Raw genomic sequence first — 18,358 nt, forward strand, 5'->3', positions numbered from 1 at the left:
TCGAGAGCGAGTTCTATCTCAACATTTTCATTATTTTTTATTAATAATACAATAGTATCTGCAACACATGGTCAGCAGTTCCACTAAAATGCTGCTGGGAACGGTATCCAAGTGATATAAACATTGCGATTAGACTCTGTGTTGAGAGTGTGTGTATATCTGTGTGTGCGCAATATCATTCATTGCCAAATCATTCCCCGACAAGGTTTTCCAATAACAATGTTTCCAAACGAAACTGTTCAACGACCTTCCGATGCAATAACATGTGTCACCACCTAAAACGCAAAAATAAACGAACCGACATAAACAAGAATGAAACGGGAAACTACAGAAGAAGATTTGTAAACATGAACCGCACTATAGGTATGCTTCCAGGAAAGCATCAAATGGGCAATAACTGAAACGCATTTTACTCATCACGCTCTTGGCAAGGCGCGTAGAAGTATATCCTAAGGTGGGCCAACTTGCTAAAACCACTCTTCAGCCATCTTGGAAGTCTACTGTGTTTTGTTTGTAAACAAAATACAATACGCTTGTGCCCAAGCTCGCTCGTGATCAGTCTGTCTCTTTCACACTTCAAGGAAAAAAATCCCCTTCTGCTTTCTTCCGTACTGTTTTCATATACCGCTCCCCTAACCAACTTAGTGACGAAACGGCCTCACCTAGTACCATAGACCCGTCTTGGCTCTTGGTTTTGCTCTAAGAGAGAGGAGCCAGCTCGCGTTTGTTGTGATCACCCTTATGTCAGCGCGAACCAGTCACGGTGAACCAAGGGGAAGTATTGAAATATGTAGAAAATTTCAACATGATATTTTTTTGCAAGACGTTTTATGTGAAAATAATGTTGACGTCGGACTACATCTTTCATTTCTATACTGGGGTGTAAGTTCAAGGCATCGAGAACGAGAGTGTTACATTGAAGAAACAGGATTTTGAGCAATAAACCCTCTTCGCCGGTTGAAAGAAATGGTATGATAACCGCTTCATTCCAAAGAAAGAAATCTACGCGTTATATGTGTGTTACTTATTGATCCAAAAACTTGTTTCAATAGCTCAAAAATTGTTTTGAAAGCAAGCTATTGAAATCACAAAAATCTGTATATAAGTAGGTGCCAGCTCCACTCAATTATAATTGTACAGCGGTTAGATCATTTTGGAACAGTTACTGCTGCAAAAAAAAAACAAACTTGCTGCTGTGAAGAAGGCGACCAGCAAGAAGAAAGCTGCTGGTGTGGCTGCCCGAAAGCAAAAGTCAAACAAATCCTCAAAAATCGTTGCATGCAAGCCGAAAACGCCGAACTCATAGAAATCAGTAGCAGCTTCGAAAAAACCTACCATCGCTACACATAACGCACAACACGAGAGAAAACAAGATAGTGTTTTCAGCAAATCAAATCCAGTTCTTTTCAGAAAGAGTTTATCAAATACTGCGGTCAAATACATTATTTTTGTAATTTCTTCGATCAAGTGCGATCAACGTAAGATTACATCTTTCGAGCACTTATTGGGAGTACAATGAATCTTGAAAAAGACAATTCATTCCTGCTCGACACTCGCACTAAAAATGTTCACTCATCAATGTCACAAACGGGAAGTGGGTGTTGTGAGGGAGGGCAGAGAGAGCGCAACATTTATGCAGATTGATTGGACGACAGATATGTTGTATATGGGAAATGGTATACAAATTATATTACACATAAAGGGGAGAAAGAATCTAGAAAGAATCTATTGGTTCACCTTCACTATCGGTCAATTCGATTGGATCTTCAGTGATACTATTGCCTTGATTAAACCTGCATGTCAAATTTGAATATTGCATATGAATGGTCCATCAGTGATGGGCAGGAATATCATGGCAAAGATGACGAGAGACTGGTGGTATAATTCTCATCTTCATCCGAATGCTTGTTAAACATGCAGACACAGCATCCTTTTTAGTCAACCTAGTATTATTACCATCGGACACAAACAAAATTCCCTCAAAATGCACCTGAGAGAAATCAATGTTGGCTATTTTCATTGGAAGATAAGCTCTTATTTTATGTATTCCACATACACACAAAGTTTTTTTTTACGCGGGGGATACGTATCTCGTAAAAAAACCGCGTTAATTGAAAAATCCGCGTAAAAAACGCGTTAATTGGAAAATCCGCGTAAAACAACCTGGGTGTACGCTGCACGTTCAAATTGCATCGGAGATGAACAATCATCGCCCACATTGCAAAAATCGATTCGTCGAGCTTGCAGCAATAGATCAACCTGGAACCAGTGAAAGAATACAAGAATTCGCGAAAACTGAATGAACGATCGGAAAAAGTCAAATGGGCCCAAAACACCCATAAATTCACACAAGATCTCCACCGACAAACGAATCATAAAAGTCAGTTTGCTTCTAATTTTGGATTTTGTTTTAGAAATCATCGAAATAATTCTTTAGGACAACTATATCGAAATTATCAAAAGTAAAAAATGTTTAAATGGGCCGATGCCGCTAGAAGCCATGATGTGGGCTGACCTGGTACATCTTTTATTATAATATGATTATTATAATAAATAATATGATCAGTGTTCAAATTTTTACCCCCCATATATTCCTGTTAGACGCAGTCCTATGTTAAAAATCAAATCGGAGATAAAACGCACAAATGTACTCACTAACAAAGTTTCACGTCAAGTTTGAACACTTTTCTCATAAATGAATGACAACAACTTGCTTGATTGAAATTGTCAGTTTGGAATTTTCTTGATGAGAATGCGTAAAAAGAATAAGAAGAAAACAAACTATCTGTCATTCAGCTGACTCCTCTCTCTCAGGTTTTGCTCTCCCAAGTTTCTAAGCATGACAATCGCGAAAGTGACGTTGTTTTTCTCTCTCACTGAGAAAAGCATATGCAACAAGACGGGTCTATGGTACTAGGTGAGGCCGTTTCGTCACTAAGTACGGAAGAAAGCAGAAGGGGAATTTTTTCCTTGAAGTGTGAAAGAGATAGACTGATCACGAGCGAGCTTGGGCACAAGCGTATTGTGTTTTGTTTACAAACAAAACACAGTAGACTTCCAAGATGGCTGAAGAGTGGTTTTAGCAAGTTGGCCCACCTTAGGATATACTTCTACTCGCCTTGATATGCAAGACGGAAGAGGATCAATTGGATGCTAGAGGGTTGAGAACCTGCGATGTTAGAGAAAAGACACGAAACACGCTGCGGAAGTTTGGTTAGGAAACAAACTAAAACACGACGCCCCGAGTGCGAAATGCGTTGGTCAAATAAAAAGCTAACGCCAATATGAAAATATTAATTGAATTAAAAACAATTTTATGAAGTAACGTGTTGAAACCAATTCGATCCAACATTCATTTATCACATTGAAAACAAAACATAAATCTATCCAAACATGCAATTGTCAGGTACACATTTTACTGCGCGCACTATTTTTTTTTGTTTTTCAATGAAAAGTGAAAGTGAAATGAAAAAAGGTCTCGATTTCAAATTGAATACCACAACGATAAATAGACGCATCTTTGCACCAGAAGTAGAGTGGTTTTGAACCTTGGATTTCAGAAATGGCGCTGTTGATATATTCCTTCAATTCAACGTCACCGATACCCTTTGGTTCGGAATCAACTTTCCGGAATCGGAAAAGCAAGTGGAAAGCATAACGTGGATCTTATATCCTAGATGAAGAGACTACGAGTCGCGCGTGAGAGCATGTAAGGTTTCTCCGAACCAGATGTGTATTCGATATCTTCCGGGCATAGCGCATACTGATTAAATAGAGACGTCTGGTATCCGTACATTAAAATGTGAACTATGACAGAGAAAGAGAGAAAATAGTGCAAGTAACTGGTAGCAGAACGAAGCGTAAGCAGCACATATACAGAGTGGACAGATTCTGTTGGATTAGTTATTACCCTTATTGCTCAAGAATGTATACGATCTATCAAAAATCTTTACCACTCTCGATATCTATGAATCGGTGTGAAAAATTATTATAAATTTACCTCTAAAAATATTTACAAATTTCATCTGATTTTGGTGAAACTTCGCATCTCTGTCTTATCGTTGTTCTTAGGCCTTTTGTGTTTAAATTGTGGCGTTACTTCAACTGTGGGTTAGTCAGAAAAGTCTACTGTTTCTGATTCGATAGTATCAAACGAAATTTCAAAATTGCCCATTGCTGAAGTGAATGGAAAAAACACACCAGAGTCATAACCAGTGGCTTACAATGTGTTTATTTATATTGAAATCGAAACTACGACAATACAATATTGTCGGCAACAGCTAATAGAAAAGGACGCAGTAAAGCTTATAGAGCGATCTAAAACACTTTCACAAAACGACCTTTACTCGGTGTTTGCTGGTTCGTGGTGTCGAATATACCCAATGAAAACCCAAAATCACCCAACTCGAACAATAACATCACAACGGAAACATTAGCGTGTTTTCCGGTACAGATTCGCATCGTATGGCAAAATGCATTAATACTGCAGGCGACATAGAGAGTTATACGTTCGAGACATGTGCCACCACCCACGCTCGGTGTTTCACGTATAAAACAGCTATTCACCTAGAGTGATAACATCCAAGCAAAGCCGCTTTTATAAAGACGTTAACTTAGTTTTCGCCCGCAAATGTTAGATGGTAAATTCTTTATTATGCAAGCTTAGTTTCAGCCTTAGTTCCCGTGAATATTGTATGCAAAAAGAACTTGTGCCCAATAATTCGATCGAAGGAAAAAATGCTGGATTTTAAATTTATGACAGCATTAACCATTTGCGGTCGTTTGGCTGTTCTCAGTCACCACAACAAGTATACTAATCTTGTACTTTATGCAACAATATATCAGTTCACACTTTTTCTAAAAGAATTTTAATGTCTAATGAACCTGTTCACGAATCAATACGGTGCTTCTATAAATAATACATAATGGTACTCAGTATAGACAAAAGTTGTCACCCATGCTTGAGGAAAGACTTAATGGAAAACTCCATGTATTGCGGTAAAAGGCATTGTTCTGTATGTTCAAACAGAAGGATAAAAGGCGAAAGACGACTAATTATTATGGTGATACATGCGAACACCTGAACTGAGTTTTGGGAACTATTTCTAAAGATATTCTACGAATTATAGCATATATTTTTTTTTATGAAAACAACATCTTAAAACACATTTTTGGTGAATACTTATCTGAAGTTAACATAGAAAGAAATAAATCTTGTTCATCTTTTAAATCTCAAAAGTTATACATATTATGCGTATAATCTCACAAAGTTATACATCACTTCTTTTTCAAGTAAAAATAATTCCTACAGCAAAGGGTTAATAATTAATGATTTCGAAATTTTTTTACCAGTTGAATTCTTATAACCCGTTTTCATGAAATAGAAATAGCAAATGAAGCTTTCGTTCTACGGTCATCCTGCTAGCGACCAGACGACAATGAGGTTTTCCAAACGACCGAAAGTTTAGATTGGTCTTTTTCAAGGTTAGAAGCGAATAAACTAAGAAATTTTAAAGACTCATAATTCAAACTATGATCATCATTATGCAAATCACAGTCTCACTCCAGCAGTCTTTATCGATGCTGATGTCAGACACAACTGTTTTTCTCGATACAGCATAAAATATTGTATTGCAATTTTCACTGATGGAGAGTGATTCTGTATTTTTGCACAACATCATCTTTGCATCTATCTATACTGAGATGTATCAAATCTTTACAAACGTATGAGCGTTACGTTTGTAAAGATTTGAACGGCCATTTGCCGGCTGAACGAAGTGATATGACAATCACCTTCGAAAGATACAAGGTATATAAGTAATATTTGTTCCTTATGAATCATGAATCACCCCTCATCAGCTGCTTCTACAAAACCATGGAAACCCATCGTTCCTTTTCAGGGCCACAAAAACATTCGGCTAAATAGTTATTCTCAATAAGTATCGATGCATTTTAAAATAATATAGTACAGCCAGGTTTTTTACGCGAGGGATACGTACGTCCGCGTTAGTTCGAAATTCCGCGTAAAAAACCGCGTTAACTGGAAAATCCGCGTAAAAAGCGTTAATTCGAAAATCCGCGTAAAAAAAACCTCGTAAAAAACCGCGTAAAAAAACCAGGGTGTTATCGAAAGTGAATTGGTTTTTATTTTTTATTGTTTTGCTGGCAGATAGCTTCTGTAAACTCAGGAGCGTGAACGGATTCATTGGTTCAATTATGATGTTGCTTTGAGTTACAGAAGCTTTTTCAGACTTTCAAACTTTCTTAGTGCATTTGCCTCTAGCCTCAAAAACGGATCAATTTAGAAATCTAAACAGAACGCTCGGCCTTGAGATAGGCTATTCAGAAAGTCTTGCTTCCGCTGCCGCTGCCGTCTGGTAGCTAGTATGAATGAATTTTCGTGAATTCAAGCATTGTTTCCGGGTTAAAAATGGCGTCAAAGTGCAGCGCATTTCAAACCGGATGTGAAGATAATATTTTTCAACTGCGTTCTTCGGTGGCAAATTGAAGGACAAATTTTCTTCCGCAGCGATTGCTGTCGAAAACGATACCCCACCACCCCACCACACACCCTATTCGGTTCGAATTTTCTGATTCAATTCTGAGTGTTTTTTGGAACGATATATTTGGGAGCCATGGGAATGTAGCTTTGCTCAAATATACTGTAAAATTACTTGGATACTAAGTTCAGTGTTTCAGTGTCGCTCTAGACAGCGAGCAATCAACAGTACAAGTTAATTCTGAGAGTTAATTTGAAAATCTGCTCAAATTGGTGTTTTATTGTTTCGCCAAACGTTTGCGCCCTCCACTCAGTGATGCTCATTCACCGGCCTTTATCAGTGCTACCAAATGCTCGTACTGAAGTTTTATATCCTTGAATTTATAATTGCATAGTCTTACGTTAACAATGTGGTCGTTTCTTGGAATCTTTTTTATTTTTTTTTCACCCGCGAAACCATGACTAACACGTGTTTGCTCCCCTCTGAAAAAAGGTTGAGTACCGCTGCTTTAGCTAGTTTCCGAGTTGATCTTTTTTTACAACTTTATTGATTATTCTCTTATGATGCACCAATAGTGATACAATCGTGTTAGTGAAAATTAAACTGAAAACACTTCCTGATAGCGGTATTCTTTATTCGTGTGGCTATCGTGCACATGTCAGTTCTAGCAAAAATTACCATCAAGTTGAATCCGGCTAAATAACAAATCGATAACATTTTGTTCAGGGTTCGGTGCTATGGAAGCAAGTTGTACAGCAAAACAATTCCATATGCATATCGGCATCCAATAGTGACAACAGGGCTACACGAAACCACGAGCAAAATTCAACCATTTGTGTACATGTGCATCGTGTAATATAGTCGTACTTTTACCGGCTTTCCGCGAAACAAATTTATCAAATGAATAAAATACACCTTTGAATTCGATCGTAACATTTGTTTCCGGTGAGCCTAACTTCGAAACCGATATGTATAAGGTAAGAACTATTCTTTAAGCTTCCATTGCATGATACATTGTAGACACGGAGTTAGGCGGAAGAATTTACTCACTTTAATCGGGCGTCCTGAAGCGAGAGTTGCGTCGAGAACAATAGGGTTTATATGAAAGAGTGCTTCCGTGGCCGATTGGCTAGCGTGACACCTAACACGGGTTCTATTCCCATTCTGGTCGGGAGAATTTTTCATCAAAGGAAATTTCCTCCGATTTGCACTGAGGTCACGCGTATTCTAGAGCTTGCCACTCAGAATGCATTCAAGTGTATTATTTGGCATAGAAATCTCAACTAAGTACTAATAAATATGACGCAGGTAATACTACGTTGAGATGGCAAAGTTCCTCTAGGAACGTGAGTGCCATTTAAGAAGAAGATGAAAGAGTGGACAGTTTTTTCGAAAGTTTGTTTAATTAGCATGTGTACGGGCTCGTACACCTAAAGTATGACTTTAGGGATTTATAAAAGGTTGCGAATGTGGTTGTCAGATAACGAAAAACAGATTCATAACAACAGCCTGAAAAAAAGAAAATCAAAAAAGACTATCTGATTACGCTCGTATAAAAACATCAAAATGGCCTGACACGAGGATGACCTCGAAGCCTTTTAGGGTAACAGTATCTAAACTCTGTCAGAAAGGTGGGAATGAGTTGTAGATTGCGATGGTCGATATTTTGAATGATCCATTTGTAATCGTTTGAGTTCTTAAGACCAGTATTACCTACGTTGAGACAACCAAAGTTACACTGGGAACAACAACATTTGCAGCTTTGAGCTGGTATCAAGACTACTGAACAGTAACCCCTACCGAAACTTCGTATCCATCTCCAAGAATTGGGACATGACATTTGTTTGTCAGACTGGATCGAAAACTAGGGCAACATAGCGAGCTCAGGCTAGCAGCATTTCTCAATCACGCCGTAGTGACCAAGCAACTTTGCCGGAATCTAACGAAGAAGGATTTCGATTTACAGTGATCGACGTCGAGCTTGGAGAGGATTTCGATTTTGTGGAATGTACGAAAAAATGCATGCTTTGGTACCATTCATCATGCGCGAAAGTTTTCGTAGCTACAATGCGTTCCAGTGACAACATATGTGTGAAAAATGTTTCTCCGTCACGTACAAGCTCATGGACTTGAAATTCTAGCAACTTGTGTTCCCGGAGCTTCAAACTTGAACGTGAGAAAAAATACTTGGCACGGAAGCATAAGTTGCTTCGCCAGCCGGAAGAAGATGCAGAATGTATACGGAGCAACCGAAGTGAAGCCGAAGTGTGGTACACCCAAACTAGCGTTGGCAGAAAACATGTCATCTTTGGCAGAAATGATGCCATTTAGTGTGCTGTTGAGTCAAATGCGCAAATAATGAGCTATTTTGAAAGCTTAAAAATGGTTTGTATGTATGCGTGCAGACATCTCTTTCTGTTTTCCTTTCTCATTTCATTTGGGATTGTGCAAAAAAAAAAGTCCATACGACGTCAATGGGGATCGAACCTAGGCCGGCTGGAATGCAAAGCTAATTTACACGACCACGCTATCCACATGGCTAATGATGCTTAAGAAGTTGTTCAGCAAATGCGTGATAATATTACACCTGATTATAAAATGAAGTGTTTTCTAAGAGTAAAAAAGAAGCGCATGAAGGAGAACAATATCTATCTCGGTCTGGGCCGTGTATGTAGCAAAGCATGCGGGAAGCTTATTTGTCTTTTGTTTCGCTCGCTCTTATTAATCTTATATTGCTGTACCATGTATGTTATACAAATGCTTACCAGTATTTGTAAGTCATGATTTTCTGTTATGTTATGTCTCATTTAATGTCATAAAGTGGAATGACAAAACATGAGCTAAAAATCAATTTTGGGTGTAGAATCCTGGTTCAGCCAACGAGTGATGCCTGGTTCTATCGAAAATGAATTAAATCAACCAGCTCCAATCCAATCCGTGTATCCGGAAGGGTCGTCAATTCCTTCAGAAATCAATGAAACCACCGATGAAGATCCAAATAAAAAAAATGATATCACTAAAAATGTTGGTTTGATGCCTCGCACCACCATTCCTGGAATTGTTGATGCTATGGAGCAGCAGTCCGGTCAACACGAGCAACATACTGCCACAACGCCAAATCTACCGCTAGTCAACTTTACAGCGTTTGTCAGGTTGGTAGACATCAGCGACCAGATTCCAAAAACATGAAAAGTAGACTTGCATCCGAAGATTGTCATGAATGGCGATAACAAGAGCTGGTCATTTTTCTAAGGCATGCAGAGGAGAAGCGTGAGCAGGATAAACGGACAACGGATGGAAGAAATCTACCAGCAGCTGCGCCAGAATGAGGAGAAAGATCTTCAACGTCGAGAACAACGCGAGCAGGATTTGCCCAACCTACTGAAAAGTACAGATAAGCAGCGCGAGTAGGACAAACAATAGGTGTTGCAAATCGAAGTGCGTTGAGAAAACAGCCCGAAGTCGAAGGGCAGTACCAGAAGGAAGGATTGGTCCTTGTCCAACGACTCAGGCAACTGCACATATAGTGCAAACAACAATCGGCAACAGAAGGTGGTGTTACACGTAAAGTAGGCCAAAAGAGGTGCTTGAATGTGAAAATGGTGGTATTCCAACCACTGTTTCTACACGTCTACTAAAGTGTGAGGAGGGTTGTAAATCTAGTTCGATTGCAACGTTGGGCACTCTCCGTTTGTGAGATATGATACATGAGGGGAATATGTGGCGGCACAACATCTCTGCAGAGGGTTCACCGAGTGGTGGAAGCACAGAAAGACAGTTTGAAAAAACCTTTGAAACCGGATTGATTTGGGACCAAGAATTTATCGAAATCCCGAACAGTAGACCGACGATAGAGCGTTGATGGAAATGCATTGAGAGGTGCCTTGGAAACGATAAACAGCTTTACGAGAGCTTACAACAAGTGGCAGAATACGCTTCGAAAAACTATGAATCAAAGGTGGAGAACCAAGACGCAACCGGAGAATGAACAAGCCTTACCCTTAGGCGACGCCAACAATCAAAAGCGAACGTTATGTCAACGACTATTTCAACAGGGTCGACATAGAGGGAGAGGCCATCGAATTGGCATTGAAGATTGCAGAAGTCATCAGGCTTCCGAATACGCAACTGGGTGTCAAACCAATCCTTAGTTCTGGAAGTGAATCCAGCTGCAGTGAAAGACCTTCCGATGAACGGCTACAGTAGATTAGAGCATGTTCTCGGATTACTCTGGCTACCGAGAGCAAAAGATGGCAGAGAACGAGGAGGATTTTTTTTTTTTTCTTTATTATAGTGACTTTCAACACATTTCGGCTGGTTTGTCACTTTTACTTCCATTTTTGGAAGAATGTCGGGAGTGAGAATTGAACTCGTGATCTCTGCGTGAGAGGTATGGATGTTACCACTACGCCAGATCGCCTCCCAGGAGGAGGATATAACGACGGATTAGTCGGATTAATCCATCATCGCAACTCCTACAATGCTGCGACATGTGAAACATTACATTCACAGCTTTGAGCTGAAATCGAGTACCTTGATATTTTTTTCTACAAAGACCTCCGAACAGCAATCCCAATCGAAACAACGTAACAGAAGCTAAAACGGATTCCTCGATATTTCTTCTATCGAGTCATACCACACTATCACTTTATAGTAATTCTTGTCTTTAATAACAGTCATAAGAGTTCCTTCTGTTCACCTAGATCGGACAGTGGAGACACTTGATATGATCACTGTTGTGTTGTTAATATCACAAACAGGGTTGCCAATAATATTCTCAAAAAACTGGAAGATTGCTCTTAAAAAACTAGAAGAAAACTGAATCTATTTGAAGTAGATCGGAATTGATTTATCTACAGTGATTGTTTTACCCATACCAATGCTTGAGAAATGCAATTTCCTTCAACGCTTCGTATAGAAATTATATGTATTTCATAAAATAGCGAAATAAACTATTAATAAATCATATCATTTGACCAGACCAAAATGACGTTTCCCACTAGTAGAACATTACAGTGAAACAATATTTGAGGTTCCTTTCTTCTAGAACCTCTAAAAATGAAAAATATCGTATTTATTGCTTCATGTTCATAAGATCGCTGATAGGAGATATTTTTTAAATTTTCTTCATTTTTGCGCACGACAATGTGATTAATTGAATTACGTCGAGACACGGTTTCTGCTTATAGATCAGTGCACCGAACTCCTATCCTGTTCTTTTTCTTCTAACGCAAATTTTGACATTTTTGTAGTGTTTCTTTTGACCATCTTCGTTGCTATCTTTTTCGCACTCACGAAGGATGTAGAGAAAACCTAACCTTAACTTCGGTTCGACGTTTTTACGTGGTTTGTCCCAGTTCCTATTCGTTAACATTTGAATAGGGTCGAGTGGAAATTGCAACGAATGGAACAAGACTTGCAAAACTGTCAAACTGACGTCACCCTGCACTGATTTATGCAGTTATCTACAGTCAATCGTACTTGACTTGACTTTCTATTTATTCGGTACAAAAAATTTTTTATACTTTTTTTTATGCGTATAAATTACTCACGCTTAATTACTTATCCATGGGATCGATATCAACCTCTTTGAGAACCCCTGGTTTAGATCATGCGTAATATTGATGCTATTTAGAACTAAACATCTTTTGGGTAATCATGAGAAACTAATATCCCAGCAAGGTTTCTTAGTTTTTATATTCATATCAATTGAATCAATGGCACATTAACTCTATGATATTTGAAGTTTAGAATGATTTGGAGCAAGCGGACTTTATGAACAATTTTGGGTAAGATTTCTTGCTTTGAACATTGCACCAGTAGTGGTTGAAATGATAGACTAATTGATTTGAACTCAAGAATGTTCTGGAGGACCTAAAACATCTGATATATGAATTCAAATACAGTATAGCACATTGCTACTTGCGTAGGCACCACACTTACACACTTGCGTAGGCACCATACTTACTTACCATCGTGTACACTGTGCGAAAAGGGAAAACCAGTTATCGACAATTGCATTTTAACTGGCCCGGTATTAACCCTTTCACGTATAACGTCGAACCACACTCGTGGCGATTAGACTGTGCCAGAACGTACAACATCGAACCTCACTCGTCGTCTATCGATGTGAAATGGATATGTGTGATGATGCGGGACTGCTACGATCGCAAGTAAGATACACACACTCAGCAGAGTTTCGAAACGACTCACTGTGCTCGTGCTTGGGCCCTATTGTTGGAAATTAAATCGTACGGCAAGGGGTTAAAAGGTCAAATAAAATCGAGGGGAAATTCAATGAATTGTTTGATTCGCGTTCATCATGACATTGGATAAGCAAAAGGTTTCCAATGGAAGTTTCGCATTGAGTGCGAAAACAGGTATGAAATATAATTTGAGGAAATTATTTTTCTGTAATTTAATCAATGTTTTTGTCATGCGAAAATAATTTCAATTTTCATAACATTTCAAATTACATTCGAATGCCCCTCATAGCAAATATAGCCTCATAGCTTCCATTTGAATATGGCGTCGATTGTTTTAAGTTTTGCTTTAAACTATATCATTTATATTTCAATGTTCGGCTCCGGTGACGCTAATACGAAAGTACCGATATGAGTTGATAATAATTCAATTTTAATAACATTTTCGACATATCAGTAATCATGCCGTATTTTTACACACGCGTGAATGATGATTATATGCTATTCTATCATAATTTATCTTATGATGATAAGAAAGATATATTTGTTTTCTTCAAATATCCGGTAAACGAACTTGTATACGAATTTTCTATGAATAATAGGTAACGGTTCTCGCTATAAACAAAATATTTTTAGCGTGGAACGATAAGAGAGTCCCTTTCAAGGGAAATTAATTCCGACCGCAAAGGGTTAATAAACAGTAATTTCATCAATCATTTAGCTAAACATTTCAATAAATTCCTCGTTTTTATTCATAACACCTGAAATACACTATCGAACTGAGGAATATTCAAAGATAGATAAACGGGAATATTGTTGAAATAATCGAAAATGACTCCACAACGAGGTTATCCAGCGAAGCAATTGTTAGTACTTACTTGTATCTCGAGTAATATCTCCTGTTTCTTTCGTCTGAGCTCTATGAGCAGCTTCTGCTGGTCTGGAGTTAGTTCTAAAAACGATGATATTATTTCAATAATCAATAAATGCGTAATCGTGTCTTATATATTATAGAGGATATACCACGGAACTAATAAATACCTAATGAAACATATTGATATTTATTGGAATGCATCCTGCTAAAACTATCACTTGCAAAATTGAATAGATCCGAAATAGACAAATGTTATATGCAATCGACCGTCTTACTTGAAAACGCAAGAATAAAAAAAGAGAAATCTAAATAAAGTTGCACTAGTGACAATTCGATATTGAGGTGAACCGTTGCTCGAATGATCTGTATGGCAAACGTCGTTTTAGTTATCCATTGTTTTGATATTTATCTATCATTGAAATGCGGACGACTGACTATTGGGAAGTCATTTTACTGTTTAACTTAATATTTTGTTGAGGACACAAACATAATTATTTTTCTTAATATTTATTCATTTGAGTGCTACTAACTAGCGCATACAACATAGATTTCAATATAATAAGATAAAGAGCGAATTCCGAGTTCTGATCTTTTAGTACACAATTGAACAATACAAATTAATCTAACAGTTTATCGAATACACGTATATTCGTCTTCCGATATCCGTGTTTAGAGGAAAAAAAATAAACATAAACTTGCAACCTTCCCGTACCTGGCATGGGAAAATTTTCGCTGTGCTGTGATATATTGGACATCGTAGCGTACGAGTTTTCCATCGTGTTCAGCATAATCTCACCGCGTTGAACGCGTCGTATCTACATGAAAATACAATTATTCCAAAGCTTTTTAGCAATGATTACACTAATCAACAAAAACAAAACTAGCGACGGTTCTACACCATTTAAGTTTTTCTCTCCACTGTCTGTGTCTCTTCTCACAATTATTATTGGTTTCGGGGCATTGACAACTTTCCACAGCAATGTCAACACCCGTGTTTCACCTACTCCTCGGAATGGAACTGCTTTACCGACGGCCGTCTCTTGATATGGTTGTCATGATACATTCATTCCAACAGTTTGTTATATTTCTCTCATGGGTTCGATTTCGATTTTGTGATTAGTTTTCCATGAACTCGAAACCTGAAAAATAAATTTTTGTATACGTATATGAAACTTGATCAAAATTCAGAAAATGAAATAAATTGTCACTCAGCGATCGAATCTGTATATCAATTCATATCATGACCTTCGTTTATTTTAATCTCTTTAACCCTCCTGTGCTCGCGTGCAAAATCATAACTCATATACTGGCGCACGGTGTCACAGATCCAAAGTTGATCTTCGCTGTAATGTTGCTATTGTGTATTTTTCAGGCTTTGTTGGCATTTATTTGAAGAAGAGTGTATAATTGAATGAAAAATCTCCAGAAAATATGTTTTCTTCGTTTTTATTCTGTTTTAATAGTCATCTAATTCAGCCTCCTCAAAACAGAACTATTTTTGATACTCCAACACAAATAACGAAATTCGACTTTTTCCTGTTATTAATTCAAAGTAAGTAATTGTATATGGTTAATGAAAGTATAAAGAGCTAGAAAATAACATAAAAACGTCCCAGCAAACATTAAATCGTGTAATTTTGCACGTGCAAAGTCTTACAAGAAATCCGAATAAATCATAATCGCATATAATATCAATCAAAGTATGTATCGTGTATATTTGAAATCGCATAGAATGTAAAAACTCGATTTTATATACCATTATCAAATTAAGTCGCAATTCGGCATAATAAACATCAATTTTATGATGTACATTGTCGTAAAATATATTTAATCCGCATCATATGCGTATATTACGCTGATGCAGTTTGTGTGTCGTATAAGCGTATAATTTAAATCGATTCAGTAATGTAGTAAATCGTGTTGCATGCTGAAGAAAATCATGAAACAGTAAATCATATTAGATCCTAATAAAGGACATATTACATCATATTGAAATGTCAATGAAATACTGATGTACTCGAAATTTCAGATAACCGCGCGAGATAGCTGGTGGATGATAATCCAGACGACCAGAGTTCGAACCCACATCGGAGCAGTTTTCACCAAACATCAATCTGTGCCATTTTCAACATTCATATTCCACTCCCAACACAAGTCAATCAAACAATTATTATTTCTACAAACATAAATACTCATATATAAAAATGGCGATTCGTGAGGCTATAATAAACATTTCATGAAAATATTTTGCGCCATTTGTTTTTTTTCTATGTCTGTAATAAATCGTATATGAGTATGGCAAAAGTCGTATTTGGTGCTTTGACAATTCATATTAGATCGCAATTCAATTTCAACATAATCGCTATTATAGCCGGTCAAAGTTGCATATTCATCCAAACAAATTCGGTAGGCATTTGCCATGTATGTATATGGCCTCCACTTTTGCATGCATATGCCAGTTAGGCGCATTATATGCCAACCAAATTTTAGGGCATATGATGTTATATATACGCTTGTTATGCGATTTAATGTTTGCTGGGGTATTAATCGTTTGTGGTTTCATTGGTGTTAGAATCAGAACATACCATGACTGCATGCTCGCGACAAACATATTTCCTATTTCGAAAGGAAACATGTATAACAACCTTCTAGATAGTTACCAGATGATGAAGGTTCTGGAATTTCAAGTTTTCATAATTCTAATATTCTTTGTCTCTGTATTCTTGGTAATCTAAGAATGAATGCTTGTTTTTTTTTCTTAATGGGGTACAAAAAGATGATATAAAATTGTTGTTTTGTTGTCGATATTGTTCAGCCCATCTATATAATTAAAAATGATTTCTCGTTCATTCCTCACGATTTAAATTAAGAACGAAGCAACGGATTAAACAGTCAGTATCAGTATTGATGCGTCTTAGTCTGCATCAGGTTTATATGTCAAAAAAGTTATGGGAACCATTCGGAAAGATGGAAAATTGAAGTCATTTTTTAGCATATTTTGTATATCTATATTAATGAAAGATGAATTAGTCACCTCTATTCCGGAACCCGAACGAGTTTGGAAATTTCGAATCCGATCGAGATCGACTTTTCATTCTGCAATCCGAACGAGATCGACATTCTAAAATCCGTCCGAGATTCAAACCCATTCGACATATGCAAAGGTGGCAGCATTGCTATAACCCAAACAAACGTAAAAATAATTCATCCGTATTTATGAAGCTTACTCTCTATCACATTAACATGCCCCAATGCAGTTTCAAATTGTTGAAATACGAATGAAAAGTATTACTAGATGTTATTCAAATACTTTGAACACGTATGTCTCACCCTAACTTAATTTAACTTAACGTATAATTTTTGACGTAGGACTACGTCTTTCATTTCTATACCGGGGTGTAAAATCAAAGTTTCGAAAACGAAAGCGTTACGCCGGAGACCGAGATTTTGAGCGTTAATAGCTCCTAAACAACTGAACGAAATGGTATGATAAACACTTCATTCGAAAGATAAAATGTCTACGCGTTCTATACTTGTTACTTTTTGATCCAAAAACTTGTTTCAATAGTCTAAAAATTGCTTTGAAAACAGGCTATTGAAATCACCAATCGGTATATAAGCGAGCGCCGCTCGGAAATCCACTCAGTTCTAATTGAACAGCGATTGGAGCATGTTGTCGCTGTTGTGGTGAAGCTCTTCGTTTATCATGAAAGCGCGGATGAACGGTGTCATCAAGAGCCTGTTTGTGCACCCTAGGCCAGAAGGGAATCCATCAGGAGAAGAGTGATGCCACAAACGGTTCCCCGGGAAGACATCGCTACACACACATACACGCGCGGAATTCTTTCCGTTTGGATGCCATTCAGCATCGAGAAAGTTCCGGAAAGATCTAATCATTTCTGGAAAATAATCTGCCAGTTCCTCTGGGAATTTAAAAATACATTCATGTGAAAGAGTTTTTTAATGTTTTCTATCCATGTAACACTGTGACCAAATATTTTTCAATCAAGTGCTATTAACAGGGGGTTATCGAATTAGTATTAACCACTGGTGGGCTTCCAGTATCGAGGAAAATGTGGAAATATCTAATCGTTACTAAAAATAATCTGCCAGTTCCTCTGGAAATTTAAAAATACATTCATGTGAAAGAGTTTATTTGAATGTTTTCTATCCATGTGACCAAATACATTTGGTTTTGTGATTTTTCAATCAATCGCAATTAACAGGATAGCTTCTGAAGATTATTCTTCCCCATCAGTAGGATATTTCCGTATCCAATATTGTATGCGCCCGCAATCGATTATTGCTCAGTCGCCGAAAGTTCCGAGCTCAGAGAGTTCATTCCCCTCTAGTTTGCCTTCCAAATTGCCATCGTAAACCACACCTTCTCTCGATTCAATCACACACAAAAAGCATACTTAAGCGATATTCTGGTGGTGAGACACATTCATTTTTCGTGAGGACATCGACAAGACAACATCGTTGCCTAACGTGTTGGAGGAGGTGGACGGCGAAGGATCGACACATACACGCGCAGAATTCTTTCCGTTTGGATGCCATTCAGCATCGAGTTCCGGAAAGATCTAATCATTGCTGGAAAATAATCTGCCAGTTCCTTTGTGTACATTCATGTGATAGAGTTTATTTGAATGTTTTCTATCCATGTAACACTGTGACCAAATATTTTTCAATCAAGTGCTATTAACAGATGGTTATCGAGTTAGCATTAACCACTGGTGGGCTTCCAGTATCGAGGAAAATGTGGAAATATCTAATCGTTA

At 37.7% G+C, this 18,358-nt stretch overlaps 2 protein-coding genes across 2 annotated transcripts in view; one reads left to right on the top strand and one right to left on the bottom strand.

Moving 5' to 3' along the window:
• LOC129779672 (cytohesin-1) overlaps window positions 1-18,358 on the bottom strand; it is a 120,459-nt gene that overhangs the window by 91,729 nt on the left and 10,372 nt on the right. The window contains exons 2-3 of the mRNA XM_055787292.1: window positions 14,290-14,716; window positions 13,582-13,655 (exon numbers count right to left, since the gene is read on the bottom strand). Coding sequence (XP_055643267.1) covers window positions 13,582-13,655; window positions 14,290-14,365 — 150 coding nt within the window. The 5' untranslated portion in view covers window positions 14,366-14,716. The remainder of the gene's footprint in view (window positions 1-13,581; window positions 13,656-14,289; window positions 14,717-18,358) is intronic.
• Window positions 7,324-18,358, top strand: part of LOC129779673 (uncharacterized) — a 48,500-nt gene continuing 37,465 nt past the window's right edge. The window contains exon 1 of the mRNA XM_055787295.1: window positions 7,324-7,477. The gene's annotated coding sequence lies outside the window, so the exon portion shown is untranslated. The remainder of the gene's footprint in view (window positions 7,478-18,358) is intronic.

This window comes from Toxorhynchites rutilus, chromosome 3, assembly GCF_029784135.1.
Source record: "Toxorhynchites rutilus septentrionalis strain SRP chromosome 3, ASM2978413v1, whole genome shotgun sequence".
Lineage (NCBI taxonomy): Eukaryota > Metazoa > Arthropoda > Insecta > Diptera > Culicidae > Toxorhynchites > Toxorhynchites rutilus.